This window comes from Protomyctophum parallelum (assembly GCF_964188405.1).
Source record: "Protomyctophum parallelum genome assembly, chromosome: 17".
Classification (NCBI taxonomy): domain Eukaryota; kingdom Metazoa; phylum Chordata; class Actinopteri; order Myctophiformes; family Myctophidae; genus Protomyctophum; species Protomyctophum parallelum.
In genome coordinates, this window is record NC_139719.1 from 28,255,856 (window position 1) to 28,276,744 (window position 20,889).

General features: G+C 43.3%; 1 protein-coding gene across 1 annotated transcript in view; it reads left to right on the plus strand.

Moving 5' to 3' along the window:
• Positions 1-14,594, plus strand: part of LOC310874683 (delta-1-pyrroline-5-carboxylate synthase-like) — a gene marked incomplete at both ends in the record, with an annotated part of 43,337 nt that extends 28,743 nt beyond the window's left edge. Inside the window, 10 exons of the mRNA XM_083787545.1 lie at positions 3,442-3,588; positions 5,529-5,619; positions 6,582-6,706; positions 9,185-9,329; positions 10,322-10,395; positions 10,763-10,861; positions 11,455-11,670; positions 12,492-12,629; positions 13,076-13,357; positions 14,472-14,594. Coding sequence (XP_083643671.1) covers positions 3,442-3,588; positions 5,529-5,619; positions 6,582-6,706; positions 9,185-9,329; positions 10,322-10,395; positions 10,763-10,861; positions 11,455-11,670; positions 12,492-12,629; positions 13,076-13,357; positions 14,472-14,594 — 1,440 coding nt within the window. The remainder of the gene's footprint in view (positions 1-3,441; positions 3,589-5,528; positions 5,620-6,581; positions 6,707-9,184; positions 9,330-10,321; positions 10,396-10,762; positions 10,862-11,454; positions 11,671-12,491; positions 12,630-13,075; positions 13,358-14,471) is intronic.
• Positions 14,595-20,889: the final 6,295 nt, after the last annotated feature.

Below are 20,889 nucleotides of genomic sequence, written 5' to 3' on the forward strand. Positions count from 1 at the left end.
CCCGTGCGTGGGAGTCCCGCTGGGCCTGATATGCCCTGTGGGCGCGTTTCAACCTGCTGCGCCTTAGCAGGCCGGAGAGGGCCAGGCAGTGTGGGCACTGCCCTGGTTTCTCCACCGCCTCTAAGGCATGGCCATAGCCCAGGCAGTAGATACACTCCTCGTGTTTGTCGGTAACGGGCGATCAGGCCCCCACACGACTTGCAGGCCCTCTGTAGGCCCTGGCCGTCAGTGTCCTCAAGGCGCGACGGCGTCGACGACGGGCCTTGGTTGCCTCAGACATCTCAACGCTAGGATGCATGGAGACAGTAAAACAAGGCAAGAGGGGCCGGGTTAGTAGGTGGCCATGTTTAAGTGGGAGCTAGGACAGAGCTATTACTAGCTGCTGCGACAGACCGTCACTTTCCCTTGTACTGCCAAGATACATGTGGACAGACCAGCCACCAACAAGGCTCGCCGGTTATAGAACTCGGGTTACAACGTAACCTCCCATCCTAATAACCATTTAACAAGGCTACATGCCTGTAGGGAGTCGAGTTGGTAGGCAGTCATGCCAAGTGAGGGCCAGGACAGAGCCATTGCTGGCTGTCGTGAAACCGTCACCGCATGTGGGGACTTAAAACAGGACTGTCGCCGGCTACTGTAGAAGACGCCACTGGCGTGTGGAAGCTGAGAATAGGGCTATAACAAGCCGTTATCAAAGACCGTCACACAGTGTGGAAACCAACAGTATTATTACTAAGTGCTGTTCAGGTTAGTAGGCAGCCACGTAAGTGGAAGCTAGGACCGGGCTATCTCTAGCTGCTGCGAATAGACCGTCGCTTTTTTCTTGTAAGCCAAGAAATACGTGGACAAAACAAGCTACTAGTAAGGCTCGCTGGTTCAAGAGCCCGGGTTACGTATGTAACCTCCAGTTCTGATAACCAGTCCTACAGGGCTGCGTGCCCGCAGGCGCCGCTGTTCGAGTCACCGTCGCGGGCTCGGAAGAGCCGTGGGACGTGGTGTGTGGCTGGAGCGGGCTGTTAGCAGCCGCTGCTCGAGTCACCGTCGCGGGCTTGGAAGAGCCGCGGGACGTAGTGTGTGGCTGGAGCGGGCTGTTAGTAGCCACCGCTAACGCCGCCACACGTGTGGAAGCCAAGGAAGGGTTGCATACCGCTCCTGGCTCCTCACACGTTCGAGACCCTTAGGTCCGCGAAGGTTTGTGTGGAAGCAGAAACCTGGCTGTTGCTAGCCAGGTTACAGACCGTCACACAGGTAATAAAGAAACCTTGGTCGGAGACTCAGACATCTTAGAAGCTAAGATGCACGTGGAAGCAAAAAACAAGGCAAGAGGGGCCGAGTTTAGCAGGCAGCCACGAAAACCGTGAACAAAACAAGCTACAAACAAGGCTCGCCGGTCGAAGAACCCGGGTTACGTACGTAACCTCCAATTCTAATAACCAGTCCTTTAAGGCTGCGTGCCTGTAGGCGCCGAGTTGGTAGGTTGTCACGTTACAGTGATGCAGTGGGTGTTGCCACTCACTGCATAAGACGCCACGTGCGTGTGGAAGCTGAGAATAGAGCTATTGTTAGCTTCTACCAGAGACGTCACACAGCGTGGAAACCAAACAGTATTATCACTAAGTGCTGTTCAGGTTAGTAGGCAGCCACGTAAAAGTGGAAACTAGGACAGGGCTATCTCTAGCTGCTGCGAATGGATCGTCACTCTTTTCTTGTAAAGCCAAGAAATAAGTGGACAAACAAGCCACAAACAAGGCTCGCTGGTTTAAGAACCTGGGTTACGTATGTAACCTCAAATTCTAATAACCAGTCCTACAAGGCTGCGTGCCTGTAGGCGCAGAGTTGGTAGGTTGTCACGTTACAGTGATGCAGTGGGTGTTGCCACCCATCGCATAAGACGCCACGTGCGTGTGGAAGCTGAGAATAGAGCTATTGCTAGCTTCTATCAGAGACGTCACACGTCAGAGACGTCACACAAAGTGGTAGCCAAACAGAAATATTACTATATCCTGCCTAGGTTACCACTCCGTCGCGGGCTTGAAAAGCCGCGAGACGTACGTGTGTCGGCAAGGGCGTGCTATTAATAGCCGCCGCTAACGCCGCCGCACGTGTGGAGGCTAACAAAGGGTTGCACCGCTTCTAGCTCTTCACACGCACACACGTTTGAGGGCCACGCGGTCGTGGGCTTATGAAAGCCACGGGACGTATGTGTGGAAGCTGAAAGAAAGCTAAGATAGCTTATCAGACCGTCACACAGCGTGGAAGCTTAAACAGAATAAAATATGCTGCTCAAATCACCGTCGCGGGCTTGGAAGAGCCGCGAGACGTAGTGTGTGGCTGGAGCGGGCTGTTAGTAATCACCGCTAAAGCCGCCACACGTGTGGAAGCCAAGGAAGGGTTGCGTACCGCTCCTGGCTCTTCACACGTTCGAGACAGAATAACTTATGCTGCTCAAGTCACCGTCGCGGGCTTGGAAGAGCCGCGGGACGCTGTGTGTGGCTGGAGCGGGCTGTAGTAGTCACCGCTAAAGCCGCCACACGTGTGGAAGCCAAGGAAGGGTTGCGTACCGCTCCTGGCACTTCACACGTTCGGGACCTTTAGGTCCGCGAAGGTTTGTGTGGAAGCAGAAACCTGGCTGTTGCTAGCCACGGTACAGACCGTCACACAGGTAATAAGAAACCAGCTAGGGCCGCGAGCCACTAACGGACTGAATTACCTCCAAGTTAATGTTAACTTAGTTAAAGAAAGTGGACTCACCGACTTTCTTCCTCTTGAAGCCTCTGGGATAAGCAGTTTCCGCGGTACCGAGAAGGCTTCTCGTCCTTGTGGAAATAAATCAGATACTCATCCGTGAGGGAGACTTCGTAGCGCCGTGTTATACACGTGAGAAGAGAAAAACGAATGGAGACGTGACGCTGAGGCACGCTTATAAGGTGCACCCGGCGGGCGGGGTCTTCAACGCCATCACGTCTAAAGTCCCAGCCTAAAGTCTGTGAGTTTATTTGTAGTGCTTCTGTGTTTACGCCAGGGGGCGTCAACTCCCATAAGTGAGCAGCCTTGCGAAGCCAATTAATAGAACTAAGCCTGTAGTCCCAAATTAAACCAACATACTGTAAGCACTCATACTGGCTGGTCAAATAACTCATATAAATATCGGGTACATTAGCTTCCCAACCTCGATTTCCACAAATATGTATTTTCCTTCCCCATCCTCTACATTTTCAGCATGCACTTCTTTTTTTCATAGTTGACATTTAGCCAAACTAGTAAGCCCTGCATAAGAACTGGTTTACGTATGTGTAAAACTTTTTAAATCTGTTAATATGTAGATTTAGTGAAAGCTTTTGTGATAACTACAGTAGGATTAGTTTGAACTTGTAAGCAGCTGGTGCAACCAGACCCAGATGTTATGCTGTTCTTGACTTTTCTTATGTTGTTGTCCAGGTGGCCATGCTGCAGAACCAGGGCAGGGAGATGATGATTGTCACCAGTGGAGCGGTTGCCTTCGGCAAGCAGAGACTGAGACATGAGATCCTGCTGTCGCAGAGTGTCCGACAGGCCCTGCACTCAGGACAAAACCAGCAAGATATGGTGTGGTCCAGTGTAGTATATTTTCTACAAAGACAGATGAGTTGGCTGTAAATTACTTAATGAGTCCATATTATGTATGGTTTTATTTATATATATATTTCTCCAGCCTGCTCAAATAATGAATATATGCAGATGAAATCAAATCAAGGGCCAGACATCTATTATGGAAATAAATGTGTCCCAGTGTGTTCTTATTTTCTATGCTCCACATAACATCAGTAAATGCGGCACATAGGTTATTGTGTCTGTCAAACGATAATCGCCAATGTATTGTTCAAATACATAACAAGAAATAATAAATTCAAATAATTTCTGAGATTCAAAGTCAGCAACTCTTGCCCATTTGCAATGCACTTTTCTCAGGAACTTGTTGGTGATTGTGCTCCTGCTGACTGACTGTCAAATTGGAAAGTGAGCGATGTGATTTCATCCTCTCCACCGTTAAGCGTGGAAACCTTACTCACCGGACGTGCGAAACTATTAAGGCTCGCCGTGAGAATCAGTCCACCTATTGACAACAGAAGTGTATTTTCTCTTAGGTCCAAGGCCTGTCACAATTATTACATAATCGCCTAATCGCAATCATTTGATCAATGATACAGATATAGAGTTAATTTGACCTATTTAAAAGAACATTTTCACTATTCACTCTCTTTAACTCTTCATGATCAGCTGCTTCTCGACCATAAGTTGTAGAATCAAGGCATTGCATTGCTCACTTGCTCCGTTATGTCACAGATGTTTTCACCTCAGTTTTCAAAAAGAGAAGCAGTTGGCACTGACCACGTTGTACAAAATAAATCATGGTTACGTTCGTTGTCAGCCCTCCTCCCCTAAGCCATGTGCATGCAGGAATTCGGGGGGACATTAGTTGTGCATGCTGGGGCACTAACAAACACAAACCCAGGTTTGTGTTTGTTAGTGCACAATATTGTGTACTTGTTTGTACACAATAACAGTAATGCTTCTCATCTCTATCAAACCTCCTGCCACTCATCTGCTGTTCATCTCTAGATTGTTTGTGTAACCTGGGGCATGGATCTATATTGTGGGCATCATTTAAGCAAAAGCTCACATTTAAAAGTTTTACATGTCATTCTCACTTTTATTGCTGGCAGCGTCCTGGCCAATCTGAAGTAAAGACTAAACAAGACCAGAGGACATGTGGGCTTCCAAGCCCCTAGATGGTACTAGTGATAGACCGATATATTCATGATTTTAATTAATATCGGTATCGGTGCTAAAAACAAATAATCGGAAAGAAACGACCGATTACTATATTTCTCATAAATGCGCAAACATGGTGAAAACCACTTTCATTGAAAATCCGGTTTTGATAAACTAGAACGGTGCCTGTAGGGCCTCTACAGCCCATTGGGCACTGACCTACTTGGTACGATGAATGTTGTAAATGAATGCCCCACCCAGATATTATGTCGAGTTCTTTGTAAGGCATGCCCAAATGGGGAGTATATGCAGCCAGCTTGTGGAGTTCTGTCTTGTGTCAGGTCCAAATATGGAGTGCTGTGAGGTCAGAACAGGCCAGCTCCATATATGGACGCTGGGCATGGGCCCGGTCCAGAGCCCAGGCAGAGGCCTTTTTGGCGCGGTTCTGGACAATTACACACACGCACACACACACACACACTTGGTGCATTCATAGATAGATAGATATTGAAAATTATATATATATGCTGCTACAGTACATGTTTGCACTGTAGCAAAAAAAAGCTGCAATTGATGGAGGGGGAAGTGTTACTGAAACGATGTTTAATCGGCTCATATCGGCTATCGGCTTTTTGATTGTCCACTAATCGGTGATCGGATATATCGGCCAAAAACCATATCGGTCGATCACTAGATGGTACAGTGCCATTCTCACAAGTAACCAACCTCACTCAGCAGCATCAGACCGTGCATTTCTGCCACTATTCCTGTAGGTGATCAGCATCAAGGACAACGACAGCCTGGCAGCGCGGCTGGCTGTGGAGATGCAGGCTGACCTGCTCATCGCCCTGTCTGATGTGGAAGGTACACAACTCTGTCATGTGGAGCGATATGGGGGGCTTATGGTGTATAATATACTGTAAGAAACAGACAAGAGACTTGCTGTCATTTTGACTGGGCTTGATATACCGATGTGGTTGACTTGGAGAGGTGTGTGGGAGTATGTGTATTTGTCCAAGTGCACAAGAGCTTTTTGTTCAGAAAATGAACTGGACTTTTGACACCAGAATGATCTGTATTTGAACGCAATGCTTTATTGTTACATTCAAATAGACTAATAATAATAGAAAGTATTCATACTTTCAATACTTTATTGGTGTGGCAACACAGTTAGGAATTTGCCTTAGTACCGCTCTTATAAAACATACAATCTGATCAACAAAAAAGTTATGTTTATAATTCAAACATACAAAACATGACCCTAAAAGTGCTTTGTGCTGCTACTATGCACTGGTTTTAAAATATCTCTTGCTTTGTGCTGCTACCTACCTACTTTTTAAAGTGCTTGTTGGCTAAGGCTTGCTGTACTGTTAAATGTTCTTGCGCAATGCGCATCAGAGTTGATGTATGGAACAGCCTCAGGATACTTGCTCTACCTGATGGCGAGATGTCACCTAAAACTCTGGAATCTCTTTTCCGAATGGGAGAGATGTTGAAGAGGGTGAGAGGAGGCAGCGATTAACTTCTGCATCTTGCGTTTGACATGTGTGTCATATATAGAGGAAACCTCTACCGGGGAGGAAGTGAGAGCCAATCCACGTTATCATTATGGCCAAAGTCAGGCTAATTATATTAGGCCTACAGTTTCCTCTCAAGGGCGGTTGTGTTGCCATACCATTCTGTGATTGAGAGGGCGAGGAGCCGAGCACACATACTGTACACAGTAGCTCTGTAGAAGTGCATACATGTGTATGCTGCAGCAGCGCAATTTGCAAATGAACAGTTACTATACATGTTATAAATAACAATTTGTCTGTGACTTGTAGGATTGTACAACCGGCCTCCAGGGACAGATGACGCTAAGGTTATTGATATCTTCTACCCGGGAGACCAGCAGTCCATTACCTACGGAACAAAGTCCAGGGTCGGGATCGGAGGCATGGAGGCCAAGGTACATCCGTGGTCCAGTTCACAACAGTAATGCAGCGCTGCCTGCTGGAATGCTGTCGCCTGACTACTGGCCTCGTTTATCCAGCTGTATATGACACTGTCAAGTCAATTTTATCATTGCCAAATTATTTGTCTGGGCGTTTGAAGGAAGAACTCGGCATAAAAAATGCCAGAGTCCTTTTCTCTACCATTGATCGACTTTTAAACCCCCCCTAGTCCTACAAGCAGTCATTCCCGGCCTCTAAAGCTAAGTGTAATGAGTTTGCATGCTTTTTTGATAACAAAATCTTTAACATTAGAGCTGATATTATGAATGGTGCTGCTGCTAGCGCAAACCTTCAAACAGCAGCTCATGGTCCCAGGGTAGATCTCTCCAGGGGGAGCCTATTATCGTTTTGCGCATTTGATGAAGACGAACTCCGCAAAACCATATCACAGATGACATCTTCCTCCTGTTCATTGGATACAATTCCCACCACCTTTCTCAAAGAGGTCTTAGACAGTGTGATTGGAGATATCCTAAAAATTGTAAACAGCTCTCTACATTCAGGCGTCTTCCCAGATTCACTGAAGACGGCCGTAGTTAGGCCCCTACTCAAAAAACACAACCTGGATCCCTCTGTTTTGGGTAACTATCGACCCATTTCAAATCTACCCTTTCTGGGCAAGGTTTTAGAAAAATGCATCTCTCATCAATTGGATGTATTTCTACAGAACAATAATGTGCACAACAAATTCCAATCTGGCTTTAGGAAAAGTCACAGCACAGAAACAGCACTGGTAAAAGTAATGAATGATCTTAGGGTGTCTGCTGACAAGAAACATGTATCCATTCTCTTACTTCTAGATTTAACGGCTGCATTTGACACGATTGATCATTCAACTTTAATACAGCGTCTGGAGCACTGGATAGGCCTGTCTGGTACGGCCCTGTCCTGGTTCTCCTCCTACCTTTCAAACAGAAGTTACTTTGTCAATCTAGCCGAGTTTGACTCAGACAAACACGACATCAGTTCTGGTGTCCCACAAGGCTCGATTCTTGGTCCTCTGCTGTTCTCCTTGTACATTCTCCCATTGGGTGAACTCATTACCAATCACTGAGTCAATTTTCATTTCTATGCTGATGATACCCAACTATATCTTTCTGTGGCCCCAGATGATCCCTGTGCTTTAGACCCGCTTTTGACCTGTCTGTCTAGCATCAAATGCTAGAGTTCTCATAATCGGTTCTAGCGAGCAAAAATAATCAATAATTAGCAGACTTGGCAACCTGACTGTAGAAAGTAACAGTACAGTAAAGAACCTGGGGGTTATTATTGATTCTGAATTGAATTTGAATTCACACATTAATCATGTTACCAAGATTGCCTTTTTTCATCTTAGAAATATTGCACGAATCAGAGCCTATTTGTCCTTGGACGATGCAAAAACGCTAATCCACGCCTTTGTTTTTTCTCGGCTTGACTACTGCAATGCACTCTTTTCAGGACTCCCTAAGAAAACGACTGACAGATTACAACTTGTCCAAAATGCAGCATCTAGAGTCTTCTTAACTAGAACTAAGATGAGAGAACATATTACTCCAGTTTTGGCATCACTGCACTGGCTTCCTGTTGTTTTTAGGATTGACTTTAAAATTCTGTTACTTGTCTATAAAGCCCTCAATGGTCTCGCACCTCCGTACCTCCGTGACTGGCTACCTAGGTATGTCCCTAGCCGCCCCCTCAGGTCCTCCAATGCTGGCCTACTTGAAGTGCCTAAAAGAATGTGCACAAAAAAGTATGGTGAGGCAGCCTTTTGCTTCTATGGCCCAACAGCCTGGAATAAACTTCCATTCGAGCTCAGACACGCACCCTCTGTAGACATTTTTAAATCTCAACTCAAGACTCACCTCTTCACCCTTGCTTTTAGTTGAGTTTTATTTTTTATTTTTATTTTTGTATGTGTTTTTATTTATTTTATGTTCTTGTATTCGGTTTTGTTCTCTGCTATTGTTCTATCATTTAAACTACTTGTGTTTTATTGTATTTTATTTTTATGTCCTGCCCTGTGAAGCACTTTGAACTGCATTTATGTATGAAAAGTGCTATACAAATAAAGTGTATTATTATTATTATTAGGGTGTCAGCCATATTACCTAGTCCTAGTTCTGAACTTGGTGTATAACTTTCAGTTACTTGCTCTAACTGGAAACAATATTGCAATTAGCAAACCTTTTATCTGTCTGGTTTTATTCAATGGATCATCTTTTTTTGCTGTAGTTAAAACAGATCTGTCCTCTTATACTAATGTGAGGATAGTAGCCTCCTTGATCTTTTAGCCCTCTACAAAGTGTGTGTGTGTGTGTGTGTGTGTGTGTGTGTGTGTGTGTGTGTGTGTGTGTGTGTGTGTGTGTGTGTGTGTGTGTGTGTGTGTGTGTGTGTGTGTGTGTGTGTGTGTGTGTGTGTGTGTGTGTGTGTGTGTGTGTGTGTGTGTGCAGGTAAAGTCTGCCCTCTGGGCGTTGCAGGGTGGTACGTCGGTGGTCATTGCCAACGGCACCAACCCCAAGGAAACAGGACACGTCATCACAGACATTGTGGAGGGCAAGAAGGTGGGAACCTTCTTCTCTGAGGTCAAACCCGCTGGTGAGCTCATCACTGTCGAGTACACACACACAAGCACACACACACACACACACACACACACACACACACACACACACACACACACACGCATACACTTCAACAACATTTTGGGATACTGATTTTATTCATGCTATTTTGAAGGCAATGCTAATGTAGTACCTACAAGGATTGTGCTTGGCTATACCTGTGTATCATACCTGTTTAAGTCACATAGGTGTTTACATCCATGGTTTCCACCACCTGCCAATAGGTGGCAGTGTTAGTTCACAGTGGAATGCCTTGTGTGGGGTCACACCTTTTACAGTCTATGGGTCACACACATGCCGGAAAGAGAGAGTTGAGAGGGAACCACGTTCTGATCTTTTGTTTATGTGTGTACCGGTATGTCTCTCCTGCTGTGAAAATAATAAAACGTGAACAATCTTTTGATACACACCGATCGTGTGCAAGACTGTATGGATCCGAGTGTAATACTTGTAGATCTGATATTTTTGATGCACGACAAATTATAGATCAGGCATAACTCAAACCCTAAACCTAACATCTAATCATATCCATAACTACAAGCTAAATGTATAATTATTATTTTTTGTTTACCATAAAACAAAACAAAATCTTGCGAGGACCAGGAGAATTGTCCTCACAATGTCAATTACTCAAATTCTAAATACTTTAATACAAGTACGTATTCACTCACTCACTCACTCACACACACACACACACACACACACACACACACTCACACTCACACTCACACTCACACTCACACTCACACTCACACTCACTTGCTCTTTTGTGCACTGTAAACTACATATGTCATCAAACATTAATATTTTTCATTTCCTGACAAAAATAAATTTTGGTTTCTGCCCGACAGCAGAGATATACTAGTATATAAAGTACATACAGTATAGTGCAATATTACAACAATATAGCTGTGTGTCCTTTCAATCTGAGCCCCACATCTCCTCACCCGTGACCCCCACCAACAGGCCCCACTGTAGAGCAGCAGGCAGACATGGCCCGGCACTCCGGCAGAACCCTGGCATCCCTGCAGCCCGAGCAGGTAGGTAACATACAACTCGTACGTCGTCGCTTGGGAGCGGAAACCTTGTATGTCCAATTTTCTAATTTGTATTAAATTAAAACTTCATCCTACAAGATAGTTTTCACCCAGCAGCGACGAAACAAGACGTACATGTGTGGACACATACTATATCTGTGAGTGTGCGTTGTCTGTAGATGTCCTTTCTCTCTCACAAACAAAAGCACTGGATACTAGATAGTAATCCCAAATCACTGCCATGTTTGATTCCTGTGTAAACGGTGACACCTGGTGGTTGACCTGTGTAACTACCAGGCAGACTAACAAGTAATATTACTGTGCGTTTGTTCATGCATGCCTTGGTGTTTGTGTGTGTTATTATTACCAGAGGAGTGAGATCATCTGTCAACTAGCAGAGCTGCTCATCGAGAGGAAGGAGGAGATTCTTGCTGCCAACAAGCTGGACCTGGCTGTTAGCACAGGTACTGTGTGTGTGTGTGTGTGTGTGTGTGTGTGTGTGTGTGTGTGTGTGTGTGTGTGTGTGTGTGTGTGTGTGTGTGTGTGTGTGTGTGTGTGTGTGTGTGTGTGTGCACACCACTAACTGACTGGTGCCTCTGATAGGACGGCACGACACCATGTGGATACAGATTTTCCTTGGGGATGTAGAGCTATTTAACACTTATATAGAGCTATTTATTTATATATATTCAAATTTTTCCTTGGGACATATTCTTGACATATTCTGTTATTGCTTTTGTTTATTTCAAATTATGTTCATACAAATGTGCCTAACCGTTTTTTACTCCAGACAACCTAGGGATTGGGGGTGAGGGGTCACACAGCTAAATGACACCTATTACATAAAAATGTTCTTCAATTTATATTTCGATTATGCCTCTGCTGACTGCTTAATTTTTTCTCTCTCTTTAAAAACAAAATCTATTCTGCTGTGCACTTTAAACCTTTTTGATTGTCTTCTCAAGAAGTGGCTGTATTCCTGGGGAATATATTTAGAAAATCTAATTAATCTAAAGAAATAGCATTCACATTAAGCCTGTTGTCCCCTCTCCCTTGGGCCAGCTGTCACCAGCCATGATGAAACGATTGAGCCTGACCGTGGCCAAACTCACCAGCCTGGCCATCGGCCTGCGTCAGATAGTGGTGTCGGCCCGGGACAGTGTGGGCAGGGTGCTGCGCAGAACCAAGGTGGCCCACAACCTGGAGCTGGAGCAGATCACGCTGCCAATCGGTGTTCTGCTGGTCATCTTCGAGGCCGGGCCAGACTGCCTGCCACAGGTACCAGCTAGAATAAAGATATACGAGGAATGGGACAAGTGGCATTACAGTTGAAAATGTCGCAAAACATAGAAGCAGAATTAATTAACGTGACAACTGTGCAGTTTTGCAGTTCAAGGGCCCTCTAGGCTAAAGGTTCAGTGACAACCAGGGAAAACTGGAAACAACAATGAAAACATTAGAATTTCAGTCTGTAAAAAAGTGCAGAAAACTGTAAACTAAAACTATATTCAAGGACTAGAGTCAACTTTTTGAACAGTCAACAGTGTTGACATCTTTACCAGTTGCTCGTCTCGTGGTGCATTACATGGCACCATCACATCTGCTTACTTGGAACTAGTGTTGAAAATTGGCACAGAATTGTGCAGCTGTATAGAAGCTATAAGCCTAAATAAAGGCTGTATTTATTTCTATATTGTACATCATTTCAGCATTATCCCTGATGGCCTGGACTTCTAAAGGTAGCAGATTCTAAAACGTTCATTCTGAGAGATCATTAATATCTAAATGAAATGTTTTCTATCTTCAAAGTACAACCTGGTCTCAAGCAAACAGAAAACCACAGTATGGCAATATTTGACATAAAATTAATTATTACCACAAAGCAACGCTTAGCCTTAACTTTAATATCGACAGTGTTCTTTATCAGTGTTCTCCATGAAATAAAAAAGTTTGAGAATCACTGGTATTGTAATTGTATGGCAGACAAAGCAGTCTACAGATGTAATGGAACCGCTTCTGGGTCCTCAATGTTGTTCCCCAACCCTTGTCAGTATGTGACGGTTTTGACATGTTGTGTTCTCTCTGTGTGGGGTGTCCAGGTGTCAGCGTTGGCCATAGCCAGTGGTAACGCTCTGCTGCTGAAGGGAGGCAAGGAAGCTGCAAACACCAACCGTATCCTCCACCAGCTCACCCAGGAGGCGCTCTCCATGCATGGAGTCAGGGAGGCCATACAGCTGGTAAGACCACCATCCCAAGCATCTCATCTGGAGACATGGAAGCAGGCTGGACTGTCATTCTGACATTGTCTCTATCTTTGGCATGTGATTTTAGAGAAAAATTCAAATAACATTGCCAACAAATGTAAAAGATAAATAATAATAAATAAACGCAGGTATACATGCTTGCAACTTGTAGGCTATTTGGAAGAAGTAACTTAACAATGACATTTATAATTCTGATCCCTGAGGGCAAATTGAGTTAGATACAGTAGCAGTGAAACAGGTATTTTGCATGACACTTATACGATGAAGTATAAAATAGGGCATTCATTCATAGAAAAACGTAGAAAAATGTAATATGGAGATGCAAATTTTCTGCCCAACAACGACAACATAATACTGCTCTGCTATTTCCTCATCCTTGTCTTTTCTGTGATGCGCGTGCGTTCTTGGTGCGTGGGTAGGTGAGCACTCGGGAGGAGGTGGAGGACCTGTGTCGTCTGGACAAGATGATCGACCTGATCATCCCGCGCGGCTCGTCGCAGCTGGTGAGAGACATCCAGCGGGCGGCCAAGGGCGTGCCCGTCCTCGGCCACAGCGAGGGGATCTGCCACGTCTACATCAACAGCGACGCCAGCGTGGACAAAGTCATCAAGATTGGTCAGTATTATCGTGTCACGTGGCGTGAGTTTGAGTGCGACTTCCGTCATGACTCGCATTTGTCCCGTCTCTGCCCTCGGTTTCCTGTCTCTCTACACTCAGGGGTGCCCAAAAGGTAGATCGCGATCTACAAGTAGATCACAAAGGCTGTGCAGGTAGATCACATGGCATGGTCCTAAAAATATATTTGTGGGAGCTGGAAGTATATACTAATTCAGTATTTTTTTTATATAATTCAATGCATGTATTATTTAGTTTGCTTTGCTTAATTAGTTTGTTTACAGCCATTATTTCTGTTGCAGCTAATGCTTTTATTTTGAAGGTGATGGGCAATTCTGGGGGCACAGCTGAGTCTATTTAATTAAGTGAGCACACAGGTAGTCAGTAAGCACCGGGAAGGTTCATGGTTTTTTACCAGCAGGTTAGGGAGAGCCTAGCACTTTCGACATCTTGTACTGTATGTCTGTCTGGAGAAGCAAACAATAAAACACCATCAAATGTTGCTGCCTGACAATGGTCTTATTCCCTGCCACTGCGTAAGATTCACTGCCCGGTGCCTTTAGTGGCTTTTTAAGTTTTTATTGTTCATGGTGTTAATTAGCCACTACAATATTTAATTGAAATAGCTCAAACCCACAATGCAATACCAGTACTTTGTTTTCAAGATTGTTATACAAAAAAACCCTACCAATTCTATTTTTCCCTCCATGTCCCATTCCAAGTGTGTTCGTCTTTTATGTCTTACTACTTACTATAGTAGTGTCTTACTACTGTATACTTACTAGCGCCGCTATTCCAAAGCCCCCTCAGGTATATTTCTAAACAAATACATTTCAGCAATGGCATTTGTTTTGGTTGGTAGATCTTGTTGAGCTGGTCATTTTGAAAATGGATCTCGAGTCATATCTAATTGATCTTGCCACTTGGCAGTAGTGTAATGTAATATGTTGTTTGTACAGGTGCAGCAGGCTGTGCGACCCGGCTACTTGAAGGGCTGCGACATAACGACACGCATGCGAGCTCTCATAATCGTCTGGCCGATCCTGATTTGTTTCCGACACAAGCTGCTGCATCTCACAGTTGCCATCTTCGATCGTACTCTGCAAGTGGGGGTAACTATTAATAAATGTCTTTGCCATTTGATCTGCTCTTGTGTTTTGTTTTGTTTTGTTTTTAATACGGTGTTGTGATGTATTACAGGTACAGCCAGTTTGTTGCCATGCTGCTAGCCTCAAAGTACGAGGAGACGAGGTGGGGAAGGTCCAGGACTTTGCCAACATCACAGTCAACACGTCCTTCACACCTTCACACCCGCTCAGATGAGATTGGAGAAGGTGATGCTGAGGTCCCTCAACTTTGAGCTGGGGAGCTTACTGCCGTTGCACTTCCTCGGGAGAGCTTCCAAGGCTGCAAGCGTGAGCCTCATAGAACATAGAAGGTGTAGTTATCACACTGACTGGACCCTCTGCACTAGGACTTTGTTCATACTGCAGGCAAATCAGATTTGTTTCTCAAGGTTACTTTATTTACAGCCTTGGACACACAGACCAGCAGCATACACTAGTAAGACACCCTGAAGGCGAGAAGCGTGCATGCACACATCCGCCTGGGTGACGGCAGACTGCTTGGCTGGCGCTTTGGCATGAGGGGGTCAGATCAACATATGGAATTAATTCTGTACTGGCCATATTATATGGCATATAGAAAATGAATTAAATCCGCACTTCCAGTCGAGTAAGAGTCTTTATTCATAAAGAGTGTGCTCCGCAGCAGCAGTCATACCAGACAGACAAACGCGTTTCGGCGCACAGGCCTTCGTCAGTGTCAAAATTGGCAGTAGCAACGGAAATGACATAGATATATAGATTTTTTTTAATTAGAAGGGACTATACAGCCGTGTCACATTATTAAAGACATACATAGTAGTGAACATAAATATTATTATAAGAAATCATTGTCTTATTTCAGAATCCACATTACAAGAAAAGTTATTCATAGAAAACAGTTTAACACCAATTCTTCATTTAGACCTTTAGGAAATACAGTGTTTAAGAAATGGATCCAAAATGCTTTGCGTTATAATAGTAACCGATCTCTGTCCCCACCTCTCTTTAAAGGGTTAATCAATTCTATGCCTTGAAACCTCAGGGTACATATGTCATGTCCAGTGCTGTTGAAGTGTCTAGCTATGGGGGATTTTTCTTCTTTTGTCCTGATATTGCTTTTATGTTCAGTGATTCTGGTTCTTAATTCTTGTTTAGTTTTTCCTATATAGCAAAAGCCACAGGGACATTTTAGGAGATAGACAACATTTTTTGTTCTACAAGTGATTCTCCCTTTTACTTTTTTTTTTTTTTACCTGTGTGAGGATGTAAAAAATGGCGTTGCAGTTAAGACAGTTGTTACATGGGAAGTTACCTGAGGGTAGTGAGGACATGAAATGTTGAGGCTGTACATAAATATCATTTTTAACAAGTTTGTCTATTAGGTTCTTAGACCTTTTATTTGCAAAGATAGGATGAGTAGAAAAGGTTTTACCTATAGAAGGGTCACTGGAGAGTATATGCCAATGCTTTTTAATAGCATGTTTAATATGTTGAGAAATAGAAGAAAATGTGCTAGACAAAACTATTCTTTGACCTGTTGAGGCCGAAGACGATTTAGGGGTTAGGAGATCGGTTCTATCCAACTGTTTGACTCTGGATTTACATTTATTTAAAGTGACTTCTTCGTACCCCCTTTCACTGAACCTGGCACTCATTTCAGAGGCTTGTCTCTCAAAGTCTGCCTCTTTACTGCAGATTATTTTGAGTCTCAACATTTGGCTATATGGTAGCCCTTTTTTTAAATTGGAGGAGTGATAGCTTGAATAATGGAGATAGTTATTTCTATCTGTTTTTTTGCGGTACACTGTGGTATGTATACCCAAAAGAGATTTAGTGACACTCACATCTAGGAATGACACCGTTTCAGGATTAGATTCGAGGGTGAAGTTGATAGAGGGTAACCTTGAGTTCATGTGGGAAGTGAAGCTGTTTAGCATCCCTGTAGTATTATTGAAAATAAAAAAGATGTCATCTATATATCTAAACTAACATTTTATGTAGGCCTTGAATGGGTTAATATGAGAATCAACAAACTGAGAGAGAGGTTCAGTTAGAGAACCATTACCTGCCACTATGGGGCGCCCTGGAACAGGTGTTGTACAACTTGTGGATTTTAGGTAGAGTATACAGAATAGGTCGGATAGGAGGGGTGTTCACATACCATTAATTTGTACTCCTCTTTAGATATACATTGATCAGACAAAGCTTTGTCTAATGTACTTTTATTTTCATTAGAGAATTTAATAGTAGGGTCACATGTCAACATGGTATATAATGATCTGCATTGTCAAGCTGTCTTTTAATTTCTACTGTGTATAGGATTCTTTGTCCTGTAGGACTATAGCACCGACTTTATCAGCTCTACGGATAACTATAGATAGATCATTAGACAATTCTTGCAAAGCATTTCTAGGCCTACATAAAATGTTGGTTTAGATATATAGATGACATCTTTTTTATTTTCAATAATACTACAGGGATGCTGAACAGCTTCACTTCCCACATGAACTCAAGGTTACCCTCTATCAACTTCACCCTCTAAGCTAATCCTGAAACGGTGTCATTCCTAGATGTGAGTGTCACTAAATCTCTTTTGGGTATACATACCACAGTGTACCGCAAAAAAACAGATAGAAATAACTATCTCCATTATTCAAGCTATCACTCCTCCAATTTAAAAAAGGGCTACCATATAGCCAAATGTTGAGACTCAAAATAATCTGCAGTACAGAGGCAGACATTGAGAGACAAGCCTCTGAAATGAGTGCCAGGTTCAGTGATAGGGGGTACGAAGAGGTCACTTTAAATAAATGTAAGTCCAGAGTCAAACAGTTGGATAGAACCGATCTCCTAACCCCTAAATCGTCTTCGGCCTCAACAGGTCAAAGAATAGTTTTGTCTAGCACATTTTCTCCTATTTCTCAACATATTAATGCTAGGACATGCTATTAAAAAGCATTGGCATATACTCTCCAGTGACCCTTCTATAGGTAAAACCTTTTCTACTCCTATCTTTGCAAATAAAAGGTCTAAGAACCTAATAGACAAACTGGTTAAAAATGATATTTATGTACAGCCTCAACATTTCACGTCCTCACTACCCTCAGGTAACTTCCCATGTAACAACTGTCATAACTGCAACGCCATGATCAAAGGGGAGGATTTTTTACATCCTCACACAGGTAAAAAAAATTAAGTAAAAGGGAGAATCACTTTTAGAACAAGTTTCTTTATCTATCTCCTAAAATGTCCCTGTGGCTTTTGCTATATAGGAAAAACTAAACGAGAATTAAGAACCAGAATCACTGAACATAAAAGCAATATCAGGACAAAAGAAGAAAAATCCCCCATAGCTAGACACTTCAACAGCACTGGACATGACATATGTACCCTGAGGTTTCAAGGCATAGAATTGATTAACCCTTTAAAGAGAGGTGGGGGCAGAGATCGGTTACTATTACAACGCGAAGCATTTTGGATCCATTTCTTAAACACTATTTCCTAAAGGTCTAAATGAAGAATTGGTGTTAAACTGTTTTCTATGAATAACTTTTCTTGTAATGTGGATTCTGAAATAAGACAATGATTTCTTATAATAATATTTATGTTCACTACTATGTATGTCTTTAATAATGTGACACGGCTGTATAGTCCCTTCTAATTTGACACTGACGAAGGCCTGCGTGCCGAAACGCGTTTGTCTGTCTGGTATGACTGCTGCTGCGGAGCACACTCTTTAGGAATAAAGACTCTTACTCGACTGGAAGTGCGGATTTAATTCATTTTCTATATGTTCTTTTGGAATCTGCACCCAGCACACGCCTGAAACTATATAAAACTGTCTGAGTAGAGCGTGCCTTTTCCCCTGAAGAGACATATTATATGGCACACACTCCATTTATGGCCCATATATGGAGTGTGTCTTGAGTGTACAGGGTTTGATGAGGTCAGATCAACATATGGAATGTCAGAACAGGTCAGCTCCATATATGGAGATTTAAGGGTGGCAGTGGGGGCAGTGTCTTGAGTGTAGAGGGTTTGATGAGGGCCCAGGTAGGGCCTTGCCTTCATTTTCGGGCCTGTTGAATGGACAGGTATCAGTCAAAAGGGAGACTTCGAATAGGAAGGACGTGTGGGGACGAATCAACATATGAAATGTCAGAACAGGTCAGCTCCATATATGGAGATTCAAGGACAACACCATAGCTCAACATCAAAACCTTCTACCCCGTCTGCCCCCTGCAAGGAATCCATTAAGGAGATTGACAGAGGGACAAAGGAGTACTTGTATACCTATTACATTTCTCAAATCTGATCTTTAGGACTGACTGTTTTGTATTCAGACATGCCAAATATAGCAGATCTACAACTCACGTCAGATCTCAAAACACGTGCCGATGTAACATGTTGTGATCTTGTATATTGAATATTTTTGGTCGCCACGGTCGTGCAAAAAAGTATAAATCAGCCTCACATTGGCCATACATTTAAAAGTAGGTACACTATTAACATTGCTTTAAATCCAGAAAAGAATCTGTGTCATTTTAGATTTTAGCATTGGCTATTCAACAAATAGCAGATATATAAGCTCACAGTGCATCACTTGTACATCTGCTATCTTTTAATTGTTTTGAATCATCTTGAAGGTTTGAGAACTACTTAATTAGAATCGGCCTCAGGTCCTAATGTTTTAATATGAATACATTATATAATGTATTATATATATAATTTGAATCTAAGTAGGATAATGACTGCATATTATCTGTGTCCCCAACTCCTCATCAGGTAGCAGATTGTACTGCAGGCGGAATGGTTCCAGCTGTGACTTTGTGTCCTGCTCCGAGAGGACAGATGAGGATCTGCAGGAATGGGATCAGACAGGACTGTCAGAAGAGAGGAGCTGACCTGGTTGTCATCAACACCAAGGAAGAGCAGGTCAGACACGTAGAGACTAACGCCCTGATGACAAATTGAATTACTATGTCTAAGTATGCGACCCTTTTATCTACCGCACGAATTCGGTAATATTGTGGTGTGTGCTGTTTAGCTGACTGTGTTCACAGGCAATTGAAACGCACCCCCGAAGCACCGTGTTTTGTCTTGGGTGACGTAAATCATTGTAAACTTGAATCTGTGCTACCTGGATTTCAGCAGTATGTTGATTGCAAGACAAGAGGGAACAACATCTTAGACAAATGCTATGGCAATAATATTAAGAACGCCTATATAGCCAAGGCTAAACCTCCTTTGGCCAATGCAGATCACAATGTGGTTAATTTAATCCCCACATATAAGTCACTGCTTAAATGCAGTAAACCACAGGTTAAAACCATTTATGTGTGGAACAACGATGGCATTGAAACGTTGAAGGGATGCTTTTGTTGTACTGACTGGAGCCTCTTCCATAGCCTAGACCTGGAGGAGGCTACAGATACCATAACAGAGTACATTAAGTTCTGTAAAGACAATGTGTTAACTAAAAAGACCATAACAATGTACCCCAATAATAAACCCTTCATTTCAAGGGAAATCAAAGAATGCTTAGTTAAGATTCAAGAGCGGGGATTTGTTAACCATGAGGAATATTCAGAAGGAGATTAACCTTAAAACCTCTACCGGGGAGGAAGCGAGAGCCAATCCACGTTATCAGTATGGCCAAAGTCAGGCTAATTATATTAGGCGTTGTGCCTACAGTTTCCTCTCAAGGGCGGTTGTGTTGCCATACCATTCTGTGATTGAGAGGGCGAGGAGCCGAACACACATACTGTACACAGTAGGTCTGTAGAAGTGCATACATGTGTATGCTGCAGCAGCGCAATTTGCAAATGAACAGTTACTATACATGTTATAAATAACAATTTGTCTGTGACTTGTAGGATTGTAAAACCGGCCTCCAGGGACAGATGACGCTAAGGTTATTGATATCTTCTACCCGGGAGACCAGCAGTCCATTACCTACGGAACAAAGTCCAGGGTCGGGATCGGAGGCATGGAGGCCAAGGTACATCCGTGGTCTAGTTCACAACAGTAATGCAGCGCTGCCTGCTGGAATGCTGTCGCCTGACTACTGGCCTCGTTTATCCAGCTGTATATGACACTGTCAAGTCAATTTTATCATTGCCAAATTATTTGTCTGGGCGTTTGAAGGAAGAACTCGGCATATTAGGGTGTCAGTGCCAGCCATATTACCTAGTTCTGAACTTGGTGTATAACTTTCAGGTACTTGCTCTAACTGGAAACTATATTGCAATTAGCAAACCTTTTATCTGTCTGGTTTTATACAATGGATCATCTTTTTTTGCTGTAGTTAGAACAGATCTGTCCTCTTATACTAATGTGAGGATAGTAGCCTCCCTGATCTTTTAGCCCTCTACAAAGTGTGTGTGTGTGTGTGTGTGTGTGTGTGTGTGTGTGTGTGTGTGTGTGTGTGTGTGTGTGTGTGTGTGTGTGTGTGTGTGTGTGTGTGTGTGTGTGTGTGTGTGTGTGTGTGTGTGTGTGTGTGTGTGTGTGTG